At 53.9% G+C, this 10,838-nt stretch overlaps 1 protein-coding gene across 1 annotated transcript; it reads right to left on the reverse strand.

Annotated features, from left to right (window-relative positions):
- Nucleotides 1–1,396: 1,396 nt before the first annotated feature.
- On the reverse strand, nucleotides 1,397–7,401 carry AP1S1 (adaptor related protein complex 1 subunit sigma 1). The gene is made up of 5 exons (XM_026516085.4): nucleotides 7,304–7,401; nucleotides 5,329–5,507; nucleotides 4,581–4,689; nucleotides 3,424–3,561; nucleotides 1,397–2,180 (listed from the first exon to the last, which is right to left on the reverse strand). Exons 1-5 carry the CDS (start codon nucleotides 7,304–7,306, stop codon nucleotides 2,133–2,135), a joined length of 477 nt encoding a protein of 158 aa, XP_026371870.1. The 5' UTR covers nucleotides 7,307–7,401; the 3' UTR covers nucleotides 1,397–2,132.
- Between the last annotated feature and the right edge of the window lie 3,437 nt (nucleotides 7,402–10,838).

Consider the following 10,838-nt stretch of genomic DNA (forward strand, 5'->3'; position numbering starts at 1 on the left):
CCTGCTCTGGTCCCGCCCCCGCGCGCCGCAGCCGCGCGCGCTGCCACCCCCCTCCGTGTTGCTCCTCTCCCTTCTTGGTGTTTGCATGCACCCCAGCCCCGCCCCTGGCCGCCTCCCGGCCCCGCCCCCGCCCTCGGGTCGCCCCGCCCCCGGGCTGCGCCGGGACCCATCAGACCGCTTCCCCGGATTCGAAGCCCGCACTCCCCAAACTCACTCAAGGAGGCCCCCGGGGCCACCCCAGGCGGGCGGGTGGGTGGTTTGTGCGAATCTCCTCCCCTCACGGGCCTCTGTCCCCATCTCGTCCCTCTCGGGACGTCCCCGTCCAAAACCGGAAAAAGCTGTTCCAGTTAATTGTGTGAAGAAGTGTCTGTCTCCTGCCCTTTGGGCCTCCTAGGAGCCTCTCCACCCTCTCCAGATCGCTATGAATTTACCTATTCTTTCCCTTCTCTGTTGTAAATACCCCTCACGGAGGAAATAGTTTTGCTAAGAAATAAAAGTGACTATTTTATTAGGACTTTGTTCTCCGTTATTCACCCGTCCCCTTGGGCCTCCGTGGTCCTTCCCAAGGGGCGGTGAGGGAAGCGCCAGCCACAACACCCATCTCCTCCTGTTCAAAAGCCAGGGTGGTGGAACCGCTTTCAGCCGTATTTCAGAGTAGAATATGGCCTATATCTACGAAGAAAGCCCAAATTCCACTTCCAGCCTGGGTGGTGGTGGTGGTGGTGGTGGTTAAAGTCATTGGTCCCCAGGGTGGGGCAGCTCCAGGCCACTTAGAAGGGTCTTCTATCCGTGATCCTCCGGCAACCTAGGCAGTACTGGTGGCTCCTCACAGCCCCTGTTCCAACCTCACCCACTCGCCTCCCTTACCTGCCCCCTAAATTCCTTGGCCCTGTGTACTTCAAAATGAACAGGGAGGAGGGGCTTCCACCTACAGAAACACCCTGCTTTTAGCCACTTCTCAACCCTTTGGTAAGCATACAGGGTTGGCCATACCCCTGATTCTTCTCTCCAAATAAAACTAAACCAGCTGAATGAAATCCTCCACAAAGAAACCTCCCAGGGGTGAAACCGTGTCCATGGAGTTCCTCCTCCCTGGCCAAAGGCGGCTCGGGAGCTGGAGGTACCATGTTAGGAGAGGTATTGAGCTCACAAGTCCGTTTGGAATCGGGGTGCCAGGTAACGTACAGGACACTCAAATTTTCACTTTGGATAAACAATGGATGTATTTGCATAGGACATGGTCATCCTAAAAATATTCATAATCTTTCAAACTGAACTGGATGGCCTCCATTTGTTTGTTTGTTTTTTCCCTCTAACTCTGGCAATCCTAGTTCTCATGCCCTCCTGACTGATCCCAGGAGTCTTTCCTTCCTTCACAGAGCCTAAGCAGGCAAAGTCCAGAAATGCTTTTCCTTTTATTTCAGAGGAAAGGAAATAAAGTCAGACACTTCCCACACCCCCCCCACCCTTAGCTCCTGCCTCACCCAGAACATGGAGTGAAGGAGGGACAGTCTCCCATAAAGCCTACCCTTCCCCCAGCCCTCACTTCCCTCAAAGTGGCAAGGTTAGAAAAAAATTAACCATGCTGTTCCTTCCCCTGGCATTGGACAGAGTCCCCACTGCAGCCAAGGAGGAGGGGTAGATGAGGGGAAAGGCCTTCCCTCTTAATACCCAGAAATCCCCCCACCCCTACCCCAGGCAGAGAAGCTGCCCTGGCTGGCTACTGGGGCAGGGTGGAGGTAGGTTATGGGGCAAGGGAGAAGAGAAGAGCCCTGAAAACCTTTTCCCTTTAACCTGACATATTTATATATTTACAGTTATAAGGGAGGGGAGCAGGTTTGGGGTAACGTTAGTTCTTCAAAGGCAGGGAATGAAAGCCAAATAGCACCCCCATTTTGGTCACATTTTCCTACCTCCTAGCTCCTAAAACCTTCGCTGGGGAAAGGGGAAACGGAGATAGAGGTGAGGGAAGGAATGTTTGAGGGTCCTGAGCCCACAGCTCACTCCAGAAGAAGGTGAGGCAGCAGAGGAGGGGCAGCTGGGTCCCACCAAGAAAAGGGGCACTCATGCCCTGCCTTTCCACCAGCTCCCCATGTCTCCACGAGGCCCAGGCCGGGGGCAGGGCGGGGGGGCTATGCCAGACCCATCTCCTCCAGCACACTGCGAGGCGACTCATCCTCCTGAGGCAGAGACAGACAGAGGGTGACGCAGAGACACCAGGAGAGGCAGACAGGGAATGAGGGACAGTAGGGTGGGCAAGACAAAGACAATCACGAGTGGGGGGAACACAGAGAGACATGGGGAGGGGAGAGAGAAAAGCCAGTGTGAGCTCAAAGCTGGAACAGTCTCCAGTCCCCAGTCTCCAGGGACCACCCCCCCCCTCCAGAGCCAACTGTGGAAAGGAGGGGGTCCAGGTTGAGTCTGCCACCACCCAGAGAACCCAAAACCAGAAGCTTGGGGAGCGGGGGCTCAGTCTTGGAGGGGGAAGGGTGTGAAGCTGGGACTAAGGGGTGGGAAACCCGCTTTCTGGAGGCTGGGGGTGCCAGATGGTTGGGTCCTTTTATTCAAAGTGGGGGCAGGGAGTAATAAGTTGGCATCAGGTCCCTGAGGGAAGGTGAACCAGACTGCAGAGAAATGAGTCATTAGGGTCTGAGCAGAGCACTAGTAACAGGGGTGGGTGTGTGTGCCAGGGCATGTGTGTGTGTGTGTGTGTGTGTGTGTGTGTGAAGGGGAAGTTGGACCAGTGAGGTGGCAAGTTCAATTCTGCCCTTTCTCCTACTGCAGAGATAAGCCCCCATCTCTCCCCCTCCTCAGAGCCAGCTCAGGCCAGCTTGCTTGTCATTGCAGATTCTGGTGACTCATCTCCCTGCACCAAGTCTCAGCAGTGGCACAGCAGAGAGGGGGCAGGCAGTAATGGGGTGAGGGCGGGGGTGTTGGATAGCAGGAGAACCAACAGCTAGGCACCCTCTACCCCAACCCCCAAGTCCCCACAGCCCTTTGCTTCTGAGGAGCAGAGGCTTTTGAGTGTGCATGTTGAAAGAAAAAAGGTGGGGGAGACACCAGGGAAGAAAGAATTACCTATGGTGTGCCCCTCTCCAATTCCCTGAGCAACCCTAAATGCCAAGAGAAGTATGGGACCAAGGAGATCTGGCTGGGCGAGACATCTTGGGTCTTGGGAGAAGGAGGGAGAACGGGCACGGGCGGGCTGCCTGCTACCCCGGCCTCCCACCCTGAGCAGTCAGTCAGTGCTTGAGGGCAAGCTGGCCAACCGGGCAGGCGCCGTGGGGGCCAGACGCCACAGGCAGGGGGGTCCCCTTGGCGGCCGGAAGGGGGCAGCTGTGGCTGGCAGGCAAGCTGTCCAGGGAAGGAAGGGCCCCCTCTGTCACGGTACTCTTCCTCCTCCTCACTGTCCCGGGCCCGTACCTCCTGCAGCAGGTCTGCCTGCTCGATGGCCTTCAGCACACTCTTCTTGGAGGTATCCTGGACATCACCCCCCATCAGAAACTCATCCAAGATGAAGTAGGCCTTCTCAAAGTTGAAGATAATGTCCAGCTCACACACCTGGGAGGACGGGAAGAAGGCAGACTTGAGTGTCAAGGTGCATTCCCCCCGACCCCCGGCACCCCAGCTGCCCACCTCTTTTCTTTTCATGGCTCCACAGTCTTCTTTGTGACCACTGCTCCCATCTTGGGCTCCTGCCCCAGGCCTATGAACCCCCGAACCCTGAGGCCCTAGTACTCGGTTTGACTTTTCCTTCTCCTTCTCTAGCCTCTTTCTCTGTGAACATGAAATATGAGTTGCCCTAATCTACCCTTGATTGTGGTTCTTGCTGCCCTCCCCCCAAAATCTGTGCCATTGTTCCCACCAGAGGCCAGGCTAGTCTCCCTCCCTGGGCACCATGGGGCCGGGAAGGATGAGATTCTGGATCACGGGTGGAAAGACTTGGGTGCCAAGCACGGCTCTGCCACTACGAAGCTAGATGGACATGACATTTCATTTCTCTGAGTCTGTTTTCTCATCTGAAAATTGAGATAACAACACCTACGCACAGGATAAAATAAGGAGCAGACACGAGAGGCTGAAAGCACTTTGTAAGCTGTTAATTTAGAATACATATGATGGAATTATTACTCTTCCCCGTCTAAGATCTGAGCTGACTGTCCATGCCCGGGCTATACCCCCGATCAGTTAATCCAGATGGGCTGGGCGTGCAACCCAGGCATCACTCATTAAAAAAAGAAAAAACAAAACGAAACCCCAACTCTCCAGAAAATTCCAATGCAAAGTCAAGGTCAGGAGCCATTGATAAAATCTGAGCATGGTCCCCGTCCTTCTGTGAGATGTCGGAGCTGAGCTCTAGATGGACTGACTGAGTGGCAGATTCTGGTGCATAACCCCTCCCCTGGGCTGATTAAGGGAGATGGCTAATAGGCTTAAGGCTTAAAGACGGGAATTAATTACTGTTCTCCCCCCTCCAACTTCACCTCTCCCAAATCTTCCAGGCAGAGACTGGAAGGGTCCCAGGGTTTGGTAGAAAGAGGGGACTGCTGGGTAGGGACAGGGTGGGTAGGGAGACTTACACTGCCGAAGTACTTGTCCAGGAGCTCCACATACCGGTGGATCAGCTCCAGCGTGATGAGCTCATTGTCTTGGCCCTCGATGGCACAGCAGAAGTAGAGGCTGGCGTATCTGGGGGCAAGGGCACACGCGGGTTCTCTGGAGGGGCTGCTGGGCCTGCTTCAGAACCCAGGCTTTGTGCACCCAAACCTCCCACTTCTCCTCATTCCCAGCGCAGGGTCTGTGTCCCTACTGGACACAGGCGGGGTGGCCCCGGGGTATGCAAATAGTAACAACTCACTCTGCCTCTCGGTGGCTCTCAGAAGACAGAGACAAACAAGCAAGCTCTTTCCCTCTTGCCCTCTGACCTGTTCAGTTTGACTCAGCAAAAACCTGAGCCAACTAATTCACGTGCTCAAGAAGGAACTCGACAGGGTGTGTGTGTGCTCGCGTGTGCGCGTGTGTGTTTGGGGAAAGGTGGTGCAGGATCTCTAACTGTTGAATGAGGCTGCAAGGGACACGTGTGACGGACAGGAGAAGGCCCTGGCGACAGAGGTATGTGCGTGAAGTAGGTGTCAGGCATGAGCGAAATGACTAGGGAACCAGAATTTCTTCCAGGTAAGTTTGGAAAGCAAAGGAAGCTGGAGTTCATCACTGCCCTCCAAATGTCCTTAGCTTCCAGTTCTCCTGGACCTTATTGCTCAGATATTTGAACCCACTGCCAGAGCCCCAGCAGGACCCAGACACCCATGAAAGCAGGTGGCGAGTCACCTCTTATAGACGACTTTGAGATCCCTCCACTCCAGGAAGCTGCACATCTTGGGCTTGCGAGCCAGAACCACCTGCATGAGCTCCCGGACCATTTTCTTTCGCTCCTTGTCTGATGTGGCCAGGTACCATTTCTGCAGCCGCAGCTTTCCCTGTCGGCTGAACAGCAGCATGAACCGCATCTAGGGGCAGGGGGCAGAGCTGAGGGTCAGAGATTTGGTTCTTGGCATTCTTTTACTCCACAAACACAGCCACAAATGCGCATGTCCCAGAAATGCGTCTCACTCGTCTCTATTCATAGCTCCCACTGGCTTCAAAACTCAGCCCTTGCTGTCACCTCTGGGTATTCCCACCAGCAGGTGCCTTTCCTCTGGGGCATGACAGAGCTTTGGAGTCTGTCATTTGGGTTCTGGCTCCGGTAGTTCAGAAATTTGCCTCAGGCAATTATTTTATGTCTCAAGGCCTCAGTATCCTGGTAAGATGGATGTAATAAAAGTACTTACCTATTTGGAGAGATTAAGTGAGTTGATATATGCAGTTGTGCCTGCCACACGGTAAGAGCTGTAACACACTGTCACTATGATTGTTCCTTCACCTCCTGTTTCCTACCTCTGTCTTCCAAAGGTCAGTAAAATGCCTAGTACAGTGACAAGCAGCTCATAGCTGAAACCAAAGAGATGTCTGCTTTCTTCTGTGGTCCTTCTATTCACCACCATGCTAAAATGGGGTATTTTGTCTCTCCAGAAGCTACCTCAATTCTCCACCCCATCACAGCCACACACTCTTGCCGATGTCCCCAGTGCACTGCCCTCCAGTGCCAGTCGTATGCCCGGGGTAAATTCCACCCTCTTCTCAGCCATCTAGGCCTCTGGCCACTGACAGTACTCTTTTTTTTTTTTTTTCTTTTAGGGTGCCTCCTGCTATGCACCCACTCCTCTCCAGATACCAGGTGACCAATTTCCCTTTCAGTTCCTTGGTTAGGACATCCTGGGTGGTTCCTGGAGCTTTGTGGAACGAAGTGCACGCCCAGTAGAGTGGGGAGGAGTGCAGAGCCCTCACTACCCCGTGCACCCCTAGTTTCCCAGTTCCAGGGGGTCCAGTCTACACCCTGGAGTTAGCTTCTTCTCCCTGCAGTTCGCCTCTCCCTGGGCATTACCAAGGGCTGGAATCCGTGGGTGTTTGAAACAGTATTTATTTAGTAGGCTAAATCAGAAATCAAGGGGGTTTGGTGGTGGGGAAGGGACACACTGCTAGCGTGGCGGGAGGGCAACAGAGAGGCGCAAGGGAGCCCTGCGCCTCTGAGATTGGGGGGTGGGGGAGCGGGATGCCCGCAGGAAGACGGAAGGCCTGGGCTCCGGAAAGAGAATGGGATGGGGGGGGGTGGAGAGCTAAGAGCACGGGAGCCGGGGATTCGAAGCCTGGGTCCCGGAGAGCAAGACCTCGAGCCCACTTGGCTTTCCCACCTCACCCCAGCCTGTAGGCGAGCAGGGCGATACACCGAGGCAGGACGTCCACTCCTCGGACCCGGAAACTCTCCCCTCCCACACACCAATCTCCCCGGAGGCCGCTGTTCCTCTGGGCTGCACGAGAACAGAGGGTCTTGGTGACCCGCCAACCCCGCCGCCTGCCTTCGCCGGCAGGCCCCCGCGCCCCTCTTCCTCGGGCGACTTCCCTGCGGCAGTGGTCGGGACCCCTTGGACCGCCACCCGCGCGCTCCCCCCGGCTCGGGACGGTCCCGCCGCCCCCTAGCCAGCCCCCTCTCGCCCCACAAATGCGCCCCCTCCCCGCCCTTTCTCCCCAAAGCCATTTCCAGCTGCTCTTCTTTCCGAGGCCGGCTGGCCCACCCGCCCGAGTAAATGGGGCCTCTGAGGACGGGAGGAAGAGAGGGCGGCCCGCACAGAGGGCGGCCCCCGAGGACCCCCGCAGGTGCAGCCCACGCCCCTCGGTTCCCCCTCCCCTCCCTCTCCGCACAGCCTACCATCCTGCAGCCTCCGGCTCGGCGCGTCCCTCTTCGGCCACCGTACGCGCCAGCTCCACTCCCTTTCTTATCCTATCTCCTCCTTCCCTCCCTCTCGCTTGAAGCGCCGCCCCGTCCCGCCCCGGCTCGGCGGCCCTCGGAGTGGCGTACCGCGCAGGCGCCAGCGCTGCGGGGCGCGCGGGCGGGGCTGGAGGCGGAGAAGCGAAAGCCATGGCAACCAGGTCCTTGATTTCAGCTTTGAGTAGCTCTGTCGTCATGGTAACAAGGCCGTCTGGTGGGCCGGTTGGAGGATGGGGGGAGGAGGACAATGAGGTCCTCGCGCTTCGGAACCTTGGGGGGAAAAGGCGGGAAAAGGGGTGAGAGGTGGAGGGGACGACTACTGGAGTTTGTGAGGACTGATGGACGGGCGGGGGCGATGGAGAGGGCTCAGGGTGGGAACTGGATGTGGGGAACAAGCTCTGACTTGGGGACTTGAGGAAGACTAGACAAAGCGTGGTGGCGGGGTGGGGGGGTAACAAGAGTAAGTATGGAGCCCAAAATAGATATGTACTGAGAACCTGTTAGATGCGGCTCTCGCCTGAAGTAGGGGAAATGTGTAGGTAATGAGGGAGATGGGAAAGAAAAAAGAAAAGGAGGGGCTGATCTGAAAGTGATGTGAGGAAAAGGGTGAGGAGCATGAACGAGACGGCGAAACAAGAAGAAACAAAGAGCACTGGTCAAAACTAAAAAGGGACAGGTGTAACGTGGACACAAGTGTAAAGATGAGGCTGTGAATTAAAATACGGGCTTTTCGGTGGCCGGCGTGCGCGTGTGAGCATGCGTGCCCCTGCCTCCGTGTTTTCTCGCGATGTGAAGCAATTGGCGTGTCGGGATAAGAGAAAACCTTCCAGTTTGTCATGTTGAAAGTGATGTTATTATTTTTGAATAACGCTCGGAGCAATTGTTGGTAAGGCCTCACCCGTCTCCATTTTATGTTCTTTTTTTCTTACTCTTGGATATGGAAGTAATATGCTATCCTTGCAAGACAAGGGGCCTAATTCACCTGGGATACGGTCCGGTCTCTGACCCTTACTAGATGTGTGGCCTCAGGTGAGTCATTTAGCCCTCAGTCTCCTTATTGAAAAACTGAGGATGGCCGTAACAGCCTTGCAGGGTTGTTTTGAGGCTGTACAGAAAGTATCCGGCACACGGTCAATACTCGTTGGTGATATCGCTGCTCACTTTCTCCCTTTCTCAACTTCTTTCTTCTACTTTTTCTTTTTCCTCTTTGTCAATCCCCTTTGTCCTCTGTGTATACCTTCAGCTTGCCAATGACGTAGACGTTGGCTGAACTATCTTTTTTTTTTTTTTTTTTAATGTCAAGAATAAGATCAATAAAGCCAGCTGTTGGAGTTAGGAAGGGTAAATCATTACGAAATGAAAAGAAGGAAAGGAGATGTGTAGGCAGGGCAGAAGGCAAAACGAATGAAAAGAAATGTGGTCCTGGGGGTGGGGAGGAAGGTTGTAGATAAGGAAGTAATGAGGGGTAAAACAGCTGAGCAACAGCGCGTGGAAATTTGGAAGCTCTAGAGATGTGAACTCCTACACTCCTTGGAAAGCTGATACTTTCTAGAATTCCTTGTCTCAACGTGGTATGCCTCGCTGCAGAAAAGAGAAGATTCGTGAGGGAATTGTTAGAAATATGGGTTTTGCTCATGTCGAGTTGTAGACTTCAAGGTGGTTCAAACTAACTTGAAGACGGTGGACTGGATCTCGTCACTGTTAGCAAAAGATGAATGTAGTGAATCTCTCAGTCAGTGGATCCAATTTGGCTTCTGTCTGCAGGGAAGTTCCGATTTGATGCAGTGGGCAGTTGGGAGTCATTATGGTTGCCTGAGCTGGTGGATAACTTGGTGAGAATTGTTTCAAGAAAGTTAATCTTATAGTAAAACGGGGTGGGGGAGACAATTTGAAAGGATAAATGGAAGGCTGGAAGATTATCTTTTGGAATCCAGGCACAAAGATGAAATGGAGAGGGACAAATTGGAGAGATGCCTGTAATGGACCCATCAAATGACGTTGATAACTCATCTAAGTAAAGGAGAAGGAGGAAGAGTCAACGGTAAGTCTGGAGGGTCAGAGGGGAGATTCACCTTCATAGGTGCAGATGGCATTTGTATTGTCACCCTACAAACCGGGCTGACACCTCTCTAAGCCTTTCCTCTTCTGGTTATAGGCAGTGGCTCCTGCAGTGGTTGGAGGAGTGGCCTCAAGTCTTCTGTCTCTGTGAGTTTATGCTCTGTGTTTCTCCCTCTTGTGATGTCCTCTGCACCCATTTTTTTGTTTTATTTTTAAATTTAATTTTATTTTTTTAAGATTTTATTTATTTATTTGACAAAGAGAGACAGCCAGTGAGAGAGGGAACACAAGCAGGGGGAGTGGGAGAGGAAGAAGCAGGCTCCCAGCGGAGGAGCCTGATGTGGGGCTCTATCCCAGAACGCCAGGACCACGCCCTGAGCCAAAGGCAGACGCTTAATGACTGAGCCACCCAGGCGCCCCAACTCTGCACCCATTTTTTAAAAAAGATATTATTTATTTATTTGAGAGAGAGGGAGAGCAAGCAGGGGGAGGAGCAGAGGGAGAGGGACAAGCAGACTCTGTGCTGAGTGCAGAGCCCGACATGGGGCTCGACCCCACGACCCTGAGATCATGACTGGAGCTGAAATCAAGAGTCGGACACTTAACCAACTGAGCCACCCAGGTGCCTCCGCACCCATTTTTTGCACATTCTTTAAGTAGTCCATAGTTCCCCGATGATGTCATTTGTAGCCCTCTTTCTTTTGTTTTTTTAACTGAGCAGTTGGAACCTTACTTACTGTTCCTAACAGTCTGGACAGTTAGAATACCTTCTGTGGTAGATGCTTGCCATTCTCTTTCACCTCCCAGGCTCTAACCCCACTTCCTAGGGCTTAGGAATCCCACCTCATGAGTCCAGGGGAAGATAGAACAAGCTCCCAGTGAAGCATATGGAGTTTCCTGACATTCACTTTTTCAGCCTTCTTTGGGACCTCAGCCTTGGCACGTCTGCTGGACTCGGCCAGTCTGCGCATCTGCCTGGACTTTGGTCTGGGAAGGAACGAGGTGATGGAGGGGAGGTCAGACTCTGGCAGAGGGTCAGAGGACCGAAACTTAGGGCTCCATTGCAGTGGCACCAATGGCAGTGTCCTGTGCCCAGTGAAGGTTAGGGCAGGGGCACCAGTGTGATTTGGGAGCACTGTCTCTAGTACGAGACCTCCCTGTGGTTCTCTGGCTCTCCTGGCAATTCCCTGAGCTCACCAGTTTCCTTTGGTGCTTCCCTTAGCTAGAGTTGGCTTCTTTTTTTTTTTTTTTTTTTAAGATTTCATTTATTTATTTGGCAGAGAGAGACTGCAAGAGAGGGAACACAAGCAAGGGGAGTGTGAGAGGGAGAAGCAGGCTTCCTGCCGAGCAGGGAGCCTGATGCGGGGCTCGATCCCAGGACCCTGGGATCGTGACCTGAGCCGAAGGCAGACGCTTA

This window comes from Ursus arctos, unplaced genomic scaffold, assembly GCF_023065955.2.
Source record: "Ursus arctos isolate Adak ecotype North America unplaced genomic scaffold, UrsArc2.0 scaffold_2, whole genome shotgun sequence".
Classification (NCBI taxonomy): Eukaryota; Metazoa; Chordata; class Mammalia; order Carnivora; family Ursidae; genus Ursus; species Ursus arctos.

Excerpts from the sequence above, each read along its gene's own strand:
- AP1S1 (XM_026516085.4), bottom strand. Across the intron at positions 4,690-5,328 it reads CTCAAAGTCGTCTATAAGAG|ATACGCCAGCCTCTACTTCT; the intron begins GTGACTCGCCAC and ends CCTTGCCCCCAG. Across the intron at positions 3,562-4,580 it reads TGGACAAGTACTTCGGCAGT|GTGTGTGAGCTGGACATTAT; the intron begins GTAAGTCTCCCT and ends CCGTCCTCCCAG.